General features: G+C 59.4%; 1 protein-coding gene and 1 non-coding gene across 2 annotated transcripts in view; one reads left to right on the top strand and one right to left on the bottom strand.

The window, feature by feature from the left end:
* Positions 1–11,097, bottom strand: part of GALNT2 (polypeptide N-acetylgalactosaminyltransferase 2) — a 66,640-nt gene extending 55,543 nt beyond the window's left edge. The window contains exon 1 of the mRNA XM_039850405.1: positions 10,907–11,097. Within this exon, the coding sequence (XP_039706339.1) occupies positions 10,907–11,029 (123 nt within the window). The 5' untranslated portion in view covers positions 11,030–11,097. The remainder of the gene's footprint in view (positions 1–10,906) is intronic.
* Positions 11,098–18,080: 6,983 nt separating this feature from the next.
* Positions 18,081–18,199, top strand: LOC120592701 (5S ribosomal RNA). The gene has a single exon (XR_005650190.1). It is a non-coding gene; the product is annotated as a 5S ribosomal RNA (ribosomal RNA).
* The last annotated feature ends 449 nt before the right edge of the window (positions 18,200–18,648 follow it).

The following is an 18,648-nucleotide window of genomic DNA, read 5'->3' as shown; positions in this document are numbered from 1 at the left end:
GCACGCTCACACACAGGGGGAACGGAGCGCCGGGGGTCCCACGGGCTGGCCTGCCAGACGCTGGGAGCAGACGAGCGGCCTGAAGCCAGGCACCGTGAAATCCACGCCGTCGCTCGCTCCGTCACCCATTAACCCCCTGGGTCGCTCTGCTCTCGGTGCCCCTGGAACGTCCACTGCACCTTGACCCGCTACGGTCTGAAAAATGTAACCCGAGGTAGCACTTCTGGCCTCACCTGGCGCCACAGCTTCACCTCGAGCAAACGAACAGGGGCACAGACCACAGAGGAAGGGTCCTGCCCGATTCGCACCCCTGGCCCAACGAGCCACACCCGGCTGTCACCGTGGGCCTGGGCGGCCGCCTCAGGCAAGCCGGCCTCCGTCAGAGCAGCTTCTCCAGTCGCCCACGACGCGTCTCTGGGCACGCCACGTCCCCCTCTCCACGCGTCACCAGCCCCTATCGGCCCCTCGCAGACGAGGAAACCAGCTGACCAGCAGGACGCGGACCCGGGCCTGGGCCACAGCCGGGCTCCCGAGCCGCCGCAAAGAACGCCTGGCCTTCACGTGCGCGTATTCCCTGAAATCGTCACACGAGAGATCGTCACCCCGCAATCCAGCCCAAAGCCGCCCTGATTCAGAGGCTTCGGAGCCATGACGCAGACACCGTGCTAACGGGCAGAGCTGGACACCGAACTCAGGAAACTAAAAGGGTGCTAACTAATTAAAGCCTCCTGGAAAAGTTTTCAAATAACACGCTGTATTCACATAATGACAGCTCAGGACATTGAAAAACCCAATTGCCAATTAGAGTTAAAAAATTAATTACGCAGCCACATAGTTAAAAGCCACATCCTGGCGTAGTTTCCAAAGACAAGTTACGAGAGAAAGGGGCAGAATCGGGGACTGACACCTGGGAGGGGGTCTGGCCCGCAGCTCCCGCTCCCCAGCAGACCCGGAGTCCCTCGGCCCCGACCCGGGCACCCTGGCCAGCTCCCCACCCCCCTGGGCTGGGCCTCCTCAGCAGGGAAGGGGCAGGGCTGCGGGAGGCCCGCCCGTCCCCAACCTGCCTCCGAGACCAGGACCTGGGCCAGGCCCGGGGAGGCGGTCCTGATACAGGAGGCTCGGTGGCTCACACGTGACGAGCGGAGCTGGCTCCAGGGGACACAGGAGCCGGGGTCCTGACACCGGCCTCGCAGGCGAGCCCCACCCAGCTCCGGGCTCAAGTCAGCACCGCATCAGCACCCGAGTGTGTGCAGGCCGACGACAAATGAGGAAACTGAGGCCAGAAGCTTCTTTGTGGGGATCGCGCCCCATGTACCTTCATCCAGCTGCCGAGTCCCATCTTTAATGTCCTCGGTGCTGCATCAATGACCGGGGAGCAAATACGTTCCTGAGTCCTGGGGCCACTCCTGTGCGTTAAGGGGACTGAAGGAGGGGACCTGGAGACCTCTCCCTGATTCACAGCCAGTCAGCAGAAAGCCAGTTGATGCTGGCTGGTCGTCGGCATCTGAAACGGGGCGTTCTTGCAGGACTGAGCCCTTAACCTGTGGGATCTGATGCCACCTCTGGGGGCTGAAGTGCAGCACCCTGGTGTAGGGGACCCCACCACACACATAGGACCCTGGGGCCAGAAACCGCCTAACACAAAGCCGTAAAGTCGCTTTTCAGGAAATACGCGTTTTCAGCTGGTTTGCTAATTTTAGCTGCACGCACCTATAAACTTTTTAACTTTTTTAATGAAATTTTCAAAAGTACACAAAAATAAACTAGTACGAAGAACCCCATGTACTCATCAGTCAAGTTCAACAACACGTTTGGCCAGTCTCGTTCCCCCATAATTTTCTCCGCAGACATTTCGCTGCACCCTGAAATGCCTTAGTTTGCGTCTACAAAACTAATGATTTTCAAAAAACACCGCCTCGATGCCACCCACTAGTCTCTAATAAAACTGACGGTGACGCCTTAAATGTCACCTGCACCCGGTTCCCATGCAACTCGCCGCTAGTTATTTCTCAAATCTTCCTCTCGGTGGCCTGCCCGGTGACCGTGAGCATGCCGAGGGGGACGCATCTTGCATTCCCCAGGGTCACTGCCGGGCAGAACACGCTCAGAAGTGTTTGCGGGCAGGTTCACGCTCCTGAGCTGCTCATCGCTCAAAATGAAAAGCAGGCAGGACCTCTGTGCGTGTGGATTCTGGGGGATGAGAGGGAGCGGACGCAGATGCGCACGTCCCAAGGCGGGCCACCGTGCTTCTTGGTCACGGACAGGCGGCCGGGGCTCGGTTCCCAGAAAGGTGAGTTCCCGACATCTGAAAGAAACACTGTAACTCATGGACCGTAACACGCGCTTTTTCCCCAGTTTAACGTGAAACCGGAATGCCCCCCACCATGGGTGACGCTTTACGATGACATGGGCCAGGCCTGGGCCACGACGCCCATCGCTACCAACACACACTGATACATGCAACACACCAGCAGCCACATCTGCGGGATGCGCGTGTCGGGGGCCTGGAAGAAACTCCCAGAAGCGCCAGAGCACCCGGAATCCCCAGACACGAAACCCACTGGGACAGGCGCGGGCGGTGCCTGGGGAGTCGGGGGAAGCGCCCGGAGAAGTCAACGCCGCTAACTCTACGTGACGCCACGCCACGCGCAGAGCCCGGGCCGGGGGCTCTCGGCGTGCTGATTGTTTCTGGGTAATGCCGCGTCACCAAAGGTCTCGGTGGCACGGAGGATGACACCGTCTGAGGAAAACAGGCAGAAACGTCCGAGTCAAAAAGTGGACACCGAGAAAGTGTGACAGACACCGCGCACGACGCCTTTCAGGCGTATTTCCCCTTTCGTCGGCGTACGAGTGACAGATGGAAAAATCCACGTCTCGTTACATCTAAAAGAGCTAAGTACACAGAACGTAAAAACGAGAGCTGGCAAACCACTGGGACACGCGCGTCGGACGATGTTTTTCTGTCCTAGTGGTACATAAAATAACGATTTCGTGAATTACAGTCTCTTAGATTTGAGGAGAAAAGGTTTATCTCCCAGACACGGAAAATCAGTACTCACCAAAAGCGAGACAGGAAGAAAAGCAAGAGTGAGCTCATCGAGCACACGGCGGAGGGGGCGACGGTGAGAAATCAGGGCAGGAACAGGGGGGTGGCACTGAAGGTCGCAGAGCAAAACCCCCGGTCAGAAGGGACGCCTCGCGGCAATGACCTGAAGGCGTCGCTCCCCAGGCCAAGCGGCTCAGCTCCCAGAGGCGGCCTAAACCCGACGCCACAGCCCCCGGCTGTGCGCTTCATCCGCGGGCCTCTCAGAACGCGGGCCTCTCAATTGCACCGGCTCCTCAAGCCCTCGTGGGGTGACTCCCTGGAGGACAGACCCTTCATCTGCGATGTCACCTTCCCAGGGCAGCACCCGTTTTGGAGAGAAGAGCTCGCCCTTGGCCTGGCCTCGGAGGCCCACGGGGAGGTGCCTCGCGGCTGCCCCGAGGCTGAGGCCTTGCGCGCCTCAGTGAAGTGTCACGGCCGTTTCACCCCGGAACCCACAGGGCTCGGCGCACTCACCGTGAAGCTTCTAACGACCCTTGCGAACGCCACGGTGTCTATAAAATGCGGCTGGACACTGTCACGTGAGGACCAGCAACTCGCCATGTCCCACCTCCCCGAAGTGGCTGTGGACAGTGACGTCACACGTCCATTTTATTTTCCACAAATGCTGCAGATCACAGAGCGGGGACACCCCCCACACTGCCAGAACCTCCTCGTGTAGGCCGGGGACAGGCAGGCTGGCAGCCTCCAGTTTTCTGCAGTGACCCCCGAGCTGCCACCACCCACAGCAGCTCGCAGAAGTGACATCGCGGTGGGGACCCTGTGTGGGAGCAGGTGCACAGGGTCCAGCGACCAGCGAGGACTCCCATTAAGTGAAAGGCGTGCGGGGGGGACCGCACGGTGCCCCTGACCCCAGGCAGCCCAACCCACCTCGGCGCTTCAGGGAGGTCGGCTCAGAAATGGCATGTGGTGGCTCCGTAGCCCAGTGCACCGAGTCAGTGAGCGAGGCCGCCCGCAGGCACCACCCATGGGGACACAGGCACCACATCCCAGGGCGACACACCCATCACCCAGGACACCGTGTGGACCAGGCGGGAAGACCCCAGATGCCGCATGACGTGTGCCACTGAGAAACGGAAGGCGCCAGCTCCAGGAGGGACCCACGTGACTTCAGCGAGGCGGGGGGGTGACAGCAAAGGCTGGACACTCCCCTTGACCGTGGCGCTTGGCGCCATCTTTCAGTCTGTACTTTGCTTAAGGACCACGTTTTTGTCTAGCTGCCCCCAGAATGTAAGTCCCACGAACACAGGAGTTTGTCTCTGGGACACTCACCGCCATGTCTCAAATGCTGTGCCCGACAGTGCCTGTCACAGGCAGGAGCTCGGAAACGCGCTGCAGGAGGAACCGGACAGCAGGGCCGGTGACCCGCGCCCGGCCAGGGCCAGCGTCAGCGTCACAGAGGCCGAGGCCTGGAGGCGCAGGGAGACCACTTCACGGCGCGGAGGCGGAGGCGCAGGCACAGACCAGGCGGGCTGGGCGCCAGCACCGTCCGAGCGCGGGGCGCGCCACCTGCTCCCGACGCCTCCCGGCTGCGCCGCCCGCAGCGCTGTCCACGGCACCACCGGGCGGAGCGACGGGAGCGAGCCGCGTCCCCCGTGGGCCAGGGGGTTCTCCGACCATCAACCCTGAGTCTGCCACCCACGGCCACCAGTGGCCTTGGGGCAGTTCCTCGGCGTCTCTGTGCCCGTCTGCATCCGCGGACTGGGAGAAGCAGAGGGGTCCTGCGAGGAGAGTCGTTCTGCCGTCCGCAGAGCGGCAGGGCCGGCCTGGCACACAGTGGGTGCCGTCTCCGGGCTCGCCACCCCGACCCCGCACTCCCGCGCGCCGACCCCGCGCGCCCACCTCACCGACCGCCCCACGTATGTGCCGGGCACCCGCCGCCCCGACCCTGTGCGCCGATCCCGTGCGCCCGCCGCGGCGACCCCGTGCCCTGACCTCGTGCGCCCACCAAGGCGACCCCGTGCCCCGACCCGACCCCATGCGCCCGCCATGGCGACCCAGTACGCCCACCGCGCTGACCGCGTGCGCTCGCCACGGAGAGGCTACCCCAGGGGCCCGCCCAGACCGCACGGGGCGACAGGCGCTCCGGGGAGGTCCGAGCACAGAGGCGGTGGGAGAAGAAAGGAAGTCAGTTAACACTGACTTTAGCGGTGGCTCTTACTCGGGGACGATTCTGCCATCCGTGGCAACGCTTGCGGACACCAGTGGCTGTCACGGCTGTGGTGGGTGCTCCAGCGTCTGGTGGAAGGAGGCCCGGCAAGCCACAGACATGCTACGACAGACGAACCAGCCCACCCTGTGACTGCCCGGCCCCAATGTCACCCTGATCGAGACAGAACTCTGAATTAAAGTGACCACTGCCCCAACAACCCTGTCCCCGCCGAAATGGGTGTTCTGGCTGGGGCTCTAGGGACTCAGCCACCATCCCCAGGCGTCCTGGACATTCCTCCTCCCGGTCACCGGGCAGGAAACAGCCAGTGCCGGGAGGACAGGGGCCAGCAGGGGCCGGCAGGAGTGCAGAGGCAGACGGGACAGTCGCCAGGGCGGGCGGCCCAACAGCACGGGCTGGGCCACAAGTGGCCGGCCCACGCCCCATCCACAGGCAGCCACCCTCGGTGGCCACTCCACAACACAGCGTGGGGCTCACGACTCCCCGAGCCCAGGCGGCCTCTCCAGTGCGAGGCCAGGAGAGAGGCTTTGTGACCGTTTGGTTTGTTCCAAGTCCGGCCCTGATGAATCACTGCCACCTAACTCCTTGTGCTAAGAAACCCAATCCGTCTCAGATGACGTGTTTCCCAGGCCCGTAATACCGGCCATGACTAAATGCGAAAATGCCAAGTGTGTCGCCCCACACTGCAGGAGGCGAAGCGGGAGCAGAGGGCTGGCTGTTGGCCGGCACCGCGGGCCAGGAGCAGGCTCTTACTCCCTAGAAATGGCTCGTGGTCACGAAGGAGAAAGGTAGGCAGGTCTCAGACCGGACAGATGGACTGGACGGCGTTCCTGGGACCCAGCCTGGGTTAATCCCCAAGGTCGGGCTCAGGGCCGCAGGTCAGGCCGCCCGCACACCACGAAGGGAGCCAGGCCCAGCTGTGCTCAGAGCTCACGAAGCCAGCGGGCGTCCACACAATTCCAGATGCAGGTGCGGTCCTCAGGGGCCCAGCCTGCCTGGGGCGCGCCCGGGGCTGTGCTGGTGGATGTGCCCGAGGCCCCTCGAGACCCCTCCTCACGGCAGTCTGGGGACAAGGACCGAGGTTCCGGGGGCGACACAGAACCGAAGACTTCTCAAGGGGAGAGTGTCTCAGGTCATGGACTTGAGACCAGGCCACCACTGTCTTCGGTCCTGTGCGTGTCCACTGGCGTGACACGCACGATGTTCCTCTGTAGCCTGGGCACGGACACCGGGTCCAGGGGCCCGTGAGGTAGCAGCTTTCAAGTCTTTGTTTGCTGATCCTGGAAGGGATCCTGAGGGAAGCTAGGGGTGGGGCACTCGGGGGTCTCAAGAGAGTGGCATGTGTTTAATAAGCAACATGGGAGCAGCTCACTGTTTTAATCCGGGTCCCCATCCGGACACTGCCGGCTCGCTCACCTCGGCGTGGTCCACGCACACTCACCTCCAGACAGGTTCACGGGAGCTGAGGGGGTGGGCTGGGGTCTCAGCCCATGAGTTCCGCTGGGCCACCAGGACACATCACGGGTCCCGGGAGTACCCCGCCTCGCTCCTGGGATCTCAACCGGAACCTCGACCCCCGCTGCCTCCCCATGTGCCAGACCCCGCCCCCTCCACTGAGCCAGGTGCCGCTGGGCTTAATGGCAGTCAGGCCACCCAGCACTGCTGGCTCTGGAGCCTGTGCCCTCTCACACTGCCTGCCCTCTCTGAGGGGCACCAAGGGCCAATGAGGCAGACGCAAGTGTCTCTCTGACCAGACACGGTCTACCAGCCCTCACCGCCGCTCCACCGACCCACACGGCAGGCCCGCACAAGCCCTACAGCGTCCAGGCCACCCCCACCCCCAGGCCTGGCGGAGCCCGCAGGCTGACCCCGCTCCTGCTGGGTGCGGCAGCCTCCCTCTCATTTTCGCTAGAGGCTGGGGAAGAACTCGACACTTCTGTGCTGTTTATCAGTCACATTCTGTTCCGTTCTGTGCGAGCACCCAGCAGCCACCACAGAACTCCAGAAGTGGAAACTTCGTTTCCTTTAGAGAAAAGTTTCAGTTACAGTGTCTTTGTCTTCCCCTGCTCCCGCCCGCCCTACTTCAACCTCAGACTCTCACCCCAGACAGAACTGCTTTAACCTCCAAAGCGATTACAGGGTACGGGGTGTGGGATGGGCCCCCCCTTTGCATCTGCCCCCCCGGCACGTGCACAGGTCGTCCCATGCCCCTTAAAGCGTGTGGCAGCCCGGCGTCTGACCTCAAACCACGCACACGGGCCACGCGGCCATCTCCCTCCTGCCAGGAGCAGCAAGGCCGCAGGGGAGGGGGCCAGGGGGCCGTATCGCCAAGGGGACCTCGGCGGTGATGCTCGGACCGTTTACACAACCACCGAAAGGTGTGTCCTCAGCCCGCTTCCTGCTGGCTGCCCAAGGATGGCACTCCCCTCTGATACCACAGCCGAGCACACGAGGACCAGCACGGTGTCTGGGCCACTTCCCGAGAGGCAGTCCTTGGTGTCACAGGAGCACACTGGGAGCCAACAGGGCAGCTTGGCATCCGAAGCCTCTACAATTCAGCCCCAAACTCCTCCCAACTTCATACCCCAAGGTTGCCCTGTACACGTGCCTCACTCCAGCCAGCAAGGCCCCAACCATTCCAAAAAAGGCCCCCCTGGTCCCCCAATGCCTCCTACAAGGTCACGCCCCAAGCCCCGCACCCTGGGGCCTCCAGAGATGGGCTACAGCACTGGTGCCCTCCCAGAAGACGGCTGCTCGAGCTAACACTTCTCCTCACCTTCCAAGGACGGAGGAGCACAGACACACGGCCTCGGCCTGGCACACTCTTCCCAGACAGAGACCATTCCTCGGACCTGTTTCCATGGACTTAGAGACTGGAAAGTGTCCCCTCCACCCTACAAGCCCCGCTTTACCCAGAGGCGGGCTCCTTCCCATGGAAATTCCTTCCTCTCTTCTGTGGCTGGAAGTACCAGGGCCCAGGGGAGACTTAACATGATTAAAATTTTAAATCATTTAAGATGCTCAAAGGAAAAGCATCCTTGAAGTGTAAATCACCAATTTATGAGGAAAGAGCAAAACCTGGGGAGAGGAGGGATCTGTGCAGATGTAAATGAACTAGAATTGTAACCAGCGGGATCCACAAATTGACGACCACACCCCCCACCCTCCCTGCCGTCCAGATGTGCGCCGGGGCCCGGCTGCTTCTCGGCACCGGCGCCCGTGAAGTGTGTTACATCTGTGACCTGGGGCGAGCTGGCTTTCTAGGCTTCGCCGACCACACGGAGAGGAACAGTCGTGAGACGAGTTAGGTAACGGGCAGGCACGTGGGTGCCCAGGCAGCAGAGACCCACACGGACGGACCATCCCCGCAAGGTGCCCCATGAGAAGCATCAGGGCCCAGACGAATCGGCTCAGCGTGGACCTGGAGCCTTGTAAACAGCAGAAAACAAGACTTATCAGCCCCCTGCGTCTAAAACACCACAGCTAGGACTTAAATTCCACCTGTACACACCTGTCGCGTTATCTTACATCCACACGTTACGAGCCAAAATGACTACGTGTCTTTTTCTCATGAGGAGGAAGTAAATTTGGGGACACTTTCCAATCTCTGAAGCCATGGAAACAGTTCAGGAGGGACACCGTTTTACAGGCTGACTAGGAATTCGGCACAGCAGGGTTCTCTTGGCACCCCAGAATGTCTCGGGGGTCCCCTCTCGCAGCGGGGCTCACCCGACTAAGCTGCTGAGTCTCCTTCCTGCAGCCTCAAAGCTGCCACATTCACACACCCCTTCCTCAGCCCACAAATCGCTCAAGCACCCGAACGGCCAGGATGAAATTTTATGGTTCGTTGACAGAAAGAATAGAATCCCAAAGCGCCAACCGGCGCAGAGCCGTTCATTTCCCACACTTTCTCTTCGCGGTCTCTGTACCGTCGTCCTGTTGCCATCGGGCCGCGAGGTGCTCTCGGATTCTATTTTAACTAAGGATCACACTTCAGAGGTCGACAGGGAAGCCGCCTCGAACACCGCCCACCAGTGAAGGCCACCCAGCCTCCGCAGGTGCGCAGGCCGCATCTCTCTCTCTCTGCTCACACGCACTAATGACAGTGACCGACCGAGGGCAGAAACGCCAAGCCTGGCGTCTCTGTCTGGTTTCCTTTCGCACGGAAGGCATGAAGCTCCGCCGGGTCTCCCCAGCACGCGGGGCTGTGCGGACCCCCCAAGGTAGCGCTTACTGGGAAGCGATTCGAAATGATCCCAGTTTAACAGCGTTCGCCACAGCAGTAGCTGCGCTGGTGCTTCACCAGTCAAGAATAAATGGTGACGTGTGCACACACGACAGTTCCTGCATTAAAAACAAGAAAAACAGGGCTTAGAGGAGACTTTAAGCTCAGAGGCAAGCCAGGCCGACTGGGCACGTGGAAAAACTATTTTCATTTCTGCTCCTCCAGATAAATCCAACCGATGAAATGTACCAAATATCAAATAAGGCACCTACCTCCGCCTGATACCTGCGGCTGAGGACGAATGAAACCAGCAAGAAGTTTCCTCTGCAGCCCCCGAACTCAACGCGACATTTACACGACATTTAGGGGTCTGAGTTTAAGGCTAACGTCGGTCCTGCGGGCCTGGCTGGTTCCTGGACGCCAGTCCCCGGTTCCAGCCACTCAGAATTTCCTGGGTTTGCGGTGACACTGAGCGTGACAGTGACAGGGATACAGGGTTGTGGAAAAGACAGCGGTGCTTTCAAGGTCTGATGAGCAGCGAACACCGCGAACGCCCGAAGGGCACGTGCGCGGCCCAGGACCCTCCGGCCCAGCAGGCGCCCGGCGGGGACATCGGCGTCTGGGTGACCCCAGGCGCTCAGTTTACCCCGAAACGCCGGGCCGTCCGGAGTGCCTCGCACGGTCCGCGCGGCCTAATCACTCGGCCCCTGGGGCCTGTCGAGAACACACTCCTAAAAGCGGGCGAGCGGGGCTGGCGAAGGCCGGCGCGCGGGGAGGCCTGTCCCGCGCGGGACGGCAGGGCCGCGCCGAGCGGAGTGTGACGCGCGGCCGGAGGGCAGGCCGGGGCCATGGCCGTGGCCGGCCTTTCTCGGGGCGCAAGGCGCGGTGGCCTCGCTGCCTCCGGCCCAGGGGAGCCCGTCGTATGAGGCACAGGGTCGGCTGCGCCCCCTCCCCACGCCAGGGCCCACGGGGAGGCGGGGAATCCGCGGCGGCTCGTACCAAAAGGCTGGAAAGAAACTTGGACCCGTCTCCCCCCCTCCGTCCGTGACACACTGGAATGGCAGCCGCCTCCCCTCCTCCCCAACCCCCTTTGTGTTTGCCGGCACCCGCACCCCTAAACTTCCCACCGCAGGGGACGGGGCGAGGGCGGCCGACACGATGCGAATTACGTGGAGCGCAGAGGGCACGTCTACGGGGGGAGGGGGAGGCGGCGACGAGAGAGGCGCCCCCCGCCCCGGGGCCTCGGCGGCACGGCCGGGCGGGGGCCCGAGCCGCGGTCCGGGCGCCGCGGAGCAGGAGGGCGGGGCGGAGGGGACCCCTCGGCGCCCGGCGGCCGCGTCCGAGCAGGGCCGGCGCGGGGGAGGCGGGAGCCGGGCTCGGGGGCCGGGCCGGCGCGGCGCCCACTCACCTTCCTGCCGGCGCCGCCCGCGCCCGCGGCCAGCGCGTTGCCGCCCCCGGAGTACATGTAGTAGGCGATGCCCAGCACCCAGAGCAGGGCGAAGCACAGCAGCATCCGCGAGCGCCGCCGCATCCTGCCCACTGGCCGCGGCCGGCGCCGCTGCTCGCGACTGCTGCGCGGGGCCGGCGGGCGCGCGGGCGGGCGGCGCGCGGGAAGGGGCGGGCGGCGCGCGGCTCCTCCTCCGGCTCCGCCCCGGGCCGGCCGCGCGCAGGAAGCGGCGGCCCCGGCGGCGGCCGCGGGTCAGGGAGCAAAGGGCGACCAATCGGCGGGCGGCCGGGCCCGGCGCGGGCGGAGGAGCGGGGCGCCGCGTCCCCGCCCCGCTGAGTGACAGGTGGCTGCCCGGGCCGGAGACGCGCGCGCCCCGGGCGCGCACGCACGGGCTGCCCCGCGCGGCCCCGCGGCTGAGGCCGCCCGCTCAGGCCCCGCTCTGCGGAACCGCCGCAGACCCGCACGGGCTCGCTCCTGCTGGGCCGCCGACCTGGGCCGTCCGGGCGGCGCCCCCGGGACCCGACTCCGCCGCTGCCCGCTGCGCCGTTCTCACCGATCCTGCCGCGAACCGTCCCTGATCCCCGGGCGACAGTTTTATTTATTCATTTACCGGGGGCGGGGGCTTAAAGGCAGAAACGGGGCGTCTTCAAGGGAACATGTCGCTGGGCACAAACACAGACTGAGAGCAGGCTTTTCTGGTTTGGGGCTTTTTTTTTTTTTTTTTAAGTAAACACGAAATGAGGAAGAAGGAAAATTATACATTGTTTCATCTTTTTAATTGGTTACTTTCTTAAAAGAAGAAAGAAGAGTTAGGGCACTCGACATCTTTAAAGATGCAGGGACACAGATCTGTCTCGTAACAGAATCTGGGTAACCTTGAGGATAAGCTCTAACTGCGGTTTCCAGGGCTCCTAGAAAGGAAACGAATGTTACTGAGTACTTGATGTTTTAAAAGCGACTTCAGGAGCTTCCCAGTCTAGACGGTAATGACAGCTGCCTGAACCCGAACCTCCCCTCACAGCCTCCACGAAGCACAAACATAAGCAAACAAGCCCTCAGCGCCACTGGGGGAGCGAGCGCCGTCAACCCAACTTCACATCGCTTCTTAAGGAGAAAGAAAAGCCGTCAAACGCCAGCCCAGCGGCTGCCAAGGACTTCGTGGAGCTCAGACTTAAATCCCTCTGTGACGAGAAAGCCCAACGCCAAGAACTAAGAACCGAACTCGGGTCTGGTACTTGCTTGACCAAGGGAAGAAGTTTGAAAGAGAACAGGACAGGAGGTGGCAGCCTTGGAGAAGCCTTTGCTTCGGGGAACAGCCAGAGAAGCGGGGAAAGGGAATGGCCTGGGGAGGCCTGGCGATAAAGGGACAGAAGGGAGCGAGAAGGGAAGGACGAAGATCCTGTGGAAAGAGAAGACAGTGACCCCTGCTCAGCCACTGTTCTGTATTAGAAGCTGCACCGCAGCCTGCAGACAGAACGTTCTCGAACCAGGAGCCCTGAGCCAAAATGCCCAGCAACAGGAAAACATCAAATCAGCCGTATACAAAGATACTGCGCAAAGAAAACAAAATAAATCACATTTCTTATGATGAAAAATGAATCGTAACATTTCAGCCTATAACCGCCCCCCAATAAAACCATGAAGCAGAAGAAAACGGTGACACCACCTATCAAACTACCGAAATGAACAACACGACATGTATCTGGATACGCACACGCACAGATGCACGTACATTTATATAACCAGAATCAGAAGTTCAAACACTAAGAGCGGGCGAGACGAAGATCAGGAATACCACACAGGGTGATCGAATTCACGAAAGAAATCGAAAATGAAAACAGAGCTGTTCCAGAAACAAAGAATGATTACCAGGTGCCCAAGAAAGAATATGTTCAAATATAAATACGTAAAAAATGGTCCTGAAGAATGGCGATGAAGTCATCAAGAAATCGAAAACAAGGTAACGAGTAAAAAAGTTCAAAATAAGAGGTTGAAATGAAAGTCCGCGAAGAAGGACCAAAATACAAATATGTGGAGTCCCGAGAGGAGAAACCTCAAACAGTGGACGGGACTGTGATCTACTCCAGATGAGATGCACTATGTGGCATGGTGGCCGTGGTCAGTGCCGCGTGTGACATGTTTGAAAGTCAAGGGGATAGATCCTAAGAGTTCTCATCACAAGAGGAAAAAAAAAATCACATAGAATAGGAATCTGGGCGCACATGCCGGTAGCGCGTGAGGGACGGGGCGGGCTCTGTCTTCCAGGAGAACGCCACCTGATAAATGAGAGGGGCAGGGGGACGCTGAACGTCACCCCGTGGCAGCCTGTCTCACGCGAAGACCGGAGAAGACTCATCGCGTGGACGGCAAAGTGCGGGGGAGGGGAGTTTGATGAGAACGAGGGTATTTCTAAGGCCTTCGAATAGCCCTGGACAGAACAGGGCAGAGGGAACTTAGTAACTAACTGTGTAGGGAGAAAGAACAACACCTGGGCCAGGTGACAGTTAACCTCGGTCAAGAGGTCCGACGGAGATCCCGTCTGCGGAGGTACCGGGAAGGACACGGGGCTGTATCAGCGTTCCCGCCAGGGCCACATAACCCGAATCCGGTCACGAACGACTACAGGGAAACAAAACGAGGAGCGTTCTGTAAAACAGCCGGTTTCCGTTCTTCGGAGGAGCCACTACTGCGACGGACAAGCAGCCACTACTGCGACAGACAAGGAGCCGTCTCGGAGCCGCCCCAAACTGGCGGACACGGAGAGGCGTGATAACCAGACGCAGCACGTGATCCTGTGCCAGAGGCTATGAATGCTGTGGACCGGGGCGCCCCCAACTCCCAGGCCGCGGACCGGTACCGGTCCTGGCCTGTTAGGAACCGGGCCGCACGGCAGGAGGTGAGCAAAGATTGAGTGAGCAGAGCTTCCTCTGCGTCTGCGGCCGCCCCCCAGCGCAGGCATCGCCACCTCAGCTCCGCCCCAGGTCATCAGGCATTAGATGCTCCTAGGAGCACCGGTCCCTGGTGCCAAAGATGTTGGGGACCGCTGCTGTGGAGGACAAGAGGGGGCCGACTGACAAAACTGGACTCTGGCTATCCATAGGGTGATGGAGAGGGTCATTTGCTGCCGTACGCTGCAGCGTGCAGCATAATGTCACACGTTCTGACGTTGGTCAGTCTCCTGTGATCACTCGGGAGATTCTTACTGGGAAACAGGAACGGAGGTTCAAAGGCTAGAGGGCCATGGGACACAAAGACCTGTCAAAAGTTCAGAGAAAGTATAGACAGGGGACAGTAAAACAAATGTGGCAAAACGCTAAAAAATGGTGAGTCTGGGTAAGGAACACATGGGAATTATTTCTGCCACTTTTCTGCAAATCCGATTCTATAGAACTTGCAGTGTGGTAGAGCCTGGTTGTCACGCCTTCTGCAGGTTAGGGACGTCTCAGAGCCCCAAGCCGCTGCGGGCCCCGCCCCTGAGCTCCGGGCTCCTGTCCCCATCAGCGTGTGCCGGCGCCCCCTTCCCTGACGGTGACCTTCGCTTGACTTCCCGACCACCTCGCACACTGGGCCTGTAGTTTTCTGGGCCGCGGGCGGAGTGGCAAACTCTCCATAAACGCTGACTTGCTCCTTCCTTTGCGCGGGTCCTGGCATTTACCCACGCTTTGTTTCAGGGCCAGAGCCCCCAGGGCCTTTTCCTTGACCGCACAGGACAGTGCGGACAGCTACACACGTGTGGCAGCACATAAACGTAGCTTACGTGTTTCTGCCGCCAGCTCACGGGGGCCACTTACTGCTGCCAGAGGTGTGAGAAGCCCCGTACAATTCGATGTCACACCGAGCCTCTGGACAACAGAACCCTTTTATAATCTGCCCAATTTTACTTTTTCTAAAATACTTTAATGGGGGTAAAAAAAAAAAACAATTAAGAGAGAAAAGAAAAAGAAAATTATAACGGCTTAAATAGGACCAAAATAACGCACACTGGGGTTGGATGATCAGAACTTTTTTTCCCTAAGATTCAGAGGCTCGGGGCAGAGGACAGGGCGGAGCGCTGTGGCGTCCTGCTGTCGCTGGCCTTGCTGGGGGTCGTCTCCACGCGTAACGGTTCCATCCACAGTCAGTCTGCACCTCGAACGTGACCCAGACGGGGCAGTCCCACACGCGGTGGACACGCGGTGGACCGCTCGCCGCACCCCTTCCCGGAAATCTGCCTTGAATTGGGACTGAGAAATAGTCCGTCCCTGCGCTTGCGCTTAAAGAACCCGATCGCCCCAGAAACATAAACGGCAGCGATGCGCTTTCCGGCCCCGGTGCTGTTCATATGTATCTGTACGCGATTATGATTAATCTTCTCAAGGGCCGATGAAGCGAACGGCCCCGTGATGCCCGCGCTCTGCGCTTGCTGGCCAGGCGAGGACCAGTAGCCACGTGGCCACAGGCAGCAAGGCGGTGGCGGCCTGGAGGTACAGGGTGGGGGGCCTGACTAGAGAGCCCAACGGGGTCCTCGGGGATGCTGGGGACCGCCTGGCTCTCGACCCGGGCGCCGGTTTCTTGATGAGTCGAGTTTGAAAACTCTGGGCAGGCGTCCGCCTTCCCTGCAGGAGGGCTGGGGGCAGCGAGGCAGGCGGAGGGACCAGTGGGGCCCCGCGGACCCCTCCGCCGCTCGGCGGCTTGCGCCCCGCGGCCAGCGCACTGCCACCTGCTTCCCGTCCGCGCCCCGAGGCGCGCGAACCCCGGAGACGCGCAGCCGGTCACCCCGCGTCCCGGGGAAGTCAAGCCAGAAGTCGGTGACCAGGCCCGGGGGCTGCTGCCACCCTGGCCCGCTCCTCGTTCCCCTGACTCGCTAGGTCCCGCCCAACAGTCCCTGTCATTCCGAAGGGCTCCTTCCCACTGAACCGCCCTGGCGACAGGTCACATGGCCCGGGCACGAATAACGAATAATGTCATAACGAATGACGTCACCACAGCAATCCTCAGAAGGAATGCTCCTTGATGACTGCTTCCAGATGGCTCCCAGCCCTAACACCCTCCACTGTCACCTGTTCCCCCGGGGCAGTGTCCTGGTGTCAGCTGAGGGGTGCTCTTCTTGCCCAGCCCCCACCCCATGTGAGCCCCGACACCCAAGGCTCCCAGGAAGCGCGTCTACCCGGAGGGCTGTGCCGCCGCGGCTCCCTGCAGGAACCAGAGTGAGCCCGAGATGGCAGGACAGCTGCAGAGGAGGTAGGGGCCAGTGTCCCCGCCCTGAAGGCTCCTTGGCGCCTTGCCCTGTCCCTTTTCCTCAGGGATCATGAAGAAAAGTTCTTTTTATTTTTTCATTTTTCAGTTACAGTTGACATGCAATATTATACTAGTTTCAGGTGTACAGCAAAGTGGTTAGACATTTATATAATTTACGAAAAATTTACGGAATGACCCTCCCCTACCCGTGAATCTAGTGCCAACCTGACACAGTCCATAGTTGTTACAATGTTGCTGACCGAGTTCCCTGCGCTGTATTTCACACCCCAGTGACTATTTTGTAACTACCAGTTAGTATTTCTTATCCCTTCCCCCATGCGCCCAGCCCCCAAAACCTTCCCATCTGGCGACCATCGGTTCGTTCTCTGTATCTATAAATCTGTTTCTGTTTCATCTGCTTATTTTGTTCTCGAGGTTCCACAGGTAGGTGAAATCCTGTGGCGTTCGTTTTTCTCGTGTGACTCACTCCACCCAGCACAACGCCCTCTAGGTCCCTCCACGTTGTCACGGATGGCGAGATTTCATTGTTTTCACGGCTGAGTAATATTCCACTGTGTTCACGCACCAGCTCCTCTTCATCCATCATCCACTGACGGGCACCCAGGTGGCCTCCAGATCTTGGCTGCTGTAAACAATCCCGCAGTGGACACGTGGATGCATGGGTCTTTTCAAATTAGTGTTTTGTATTTCTTCGGATAAACACCCAGAAGCGGGATTGCTGTGTCACGTGGTAGTTGTATTTTTAATTTTCGGAAGAACCTCAAACTGTTCCCCACAGTGGCTATACCGGTTTGCAGTCCCACCAACAGCTCTCACACAGTCTGCGCTGCACCCCTTCTTTGCCCACGTCCCGGAACGGGAAGGAGAACCCTCCTGGTGACCTGCAGGTGCCGCACTGACCTCAGAAGTGCCCCCTCCTTTCCCTTCCAGACTGTGGTCACTTCCCCCCAGGAGGCCCCTCGGGCCACGGTGGTGTCTGGCCTGCAGACCCCCAGCCGGAGCTGGGTGACGGGGTGTATCTGCCTGTGACCCAACCAGACTCCCGCCGAGCATTCTATATGACGCTTTCACAGGCACGATGTCACCGAGTCCCCACGACATGGGGGTCACTCTGCTCGTGTTGAAGGATGAGCTCAGAGAATTCAGGGGTGTCACCCAGAACCACTTGCGTGAACGATAAGGCCAGCGCCAAGTGCAGACTGGGTCATCTTACTCTCCGTCCACAGCCGCCCCCCATTTCCGCTGCAGAGCCCCCAGCCTGGTTCTCGTGGGCGTGGCCGTCCTGAGGAAGCCTCTCATTTATTTACAGTTTACACCCCACTCACATCCAAAGATAATGGAATCATCGTATGAAACCCACAAACGCACAGACGTGAGATGTGCAGAGACGTGCCGTGTAGGCGGACCACGTCGAGGGGCTCCCCTTCCCCCCAGATTTCTAATCCTGGAGAATTTCTCATCCAGATTTGCGATTTCCCGAGAGTCCCACCCCAGACCTACTGAATCAGAATTGCCAAAAGTGGAGCTGAGTCCCGTACTGTGCTTTCCTTCCACAATGCAAGGAGATGAAGGCGACAAGCAACAGATGGGGGGCGGGGGGCGGGGGGGACACACATCGCACAGCCGTAGAGGCTTAGAAACTCTAACTGCCTGTGGCAGCCCTCGGTGTCCCAAAATAACACTGCCCTGCTCCTGCTTGAGGACGGACGTGGGGCCCGAACAACCCTTGAGCCTCCCAGGACCAGGACCAGAGACTGCAGCTGCCTTGCGTGAGCCGTAGGTCTTTACACACCTACACAACCTGGGTTTGTAGCGAGCAGGACTACGATTCCAATTCAGGAAAGCAAAGTCATTGTGTACCAAAAGGCAGACATCTCCAATTTAAAAATAAATGAATGTCTACGGCCACGCCACCCTGAACAAGCCCGATCCTGTCTGATCTCGGAAGCTAAGCAGGGTCGGGCCTGGTTAGTACTTGGATGGGAGACCGCCTAGGAAGACCGGGTGCTGTAGGCATTTAAAAAATAAAGAAAGAAGAAATAAAATAAAAATAAATGTAGGGATATTAGATTATATTTTCAGATGATTATTAATTTTTAGCTGCGATAATGCTTTCATAGTTCTGTAAAAAAATAAGTCCTCATTATTAGGAGATTCGGGCAAAAGTATTGAGGGGTTGCAGCGTAACGATGTCTACGACTTGCTTTTGAGTGACAGCAGAAAAGAGACATAAATATAAATATGTAGACATATACGTGATATAGGGAGAGAGAGAGCGAGAGAAACAAATGCGAGAAAATGTTACTCGCCAAACGCAAACGGAGAAAATGATGGGATTATTGTTCTGTTCTTTCTACTTCGTCTATATTTAAAATTTTTCAAAACGAAAGATTGGAAGAGAAAGGAAGAATAAAGAGCAAACAAGAAATAGGGCAGATAACTGCAGTGAAAATGATCACAATTTT

The sequence above is a fragment of the Pteropus medius genome, unplaced genomic scaffold, assembly GCF_902729225.1.
Source record: "Pteropus medius unplaced genomic scaffold, Ma_sr-lr_union100, whole genome shotgun sequence".
In the NCBI taxonomy this organism is placed as follows: Eukaryota; Metazoa; Chordata; class Mammalia; order Chiroptera; family Pteropodidae; genus Pteropus; species Pteropus medius.
This window is presented reverse-complemented; position numbering and strand designations above follow the sequence as displayed.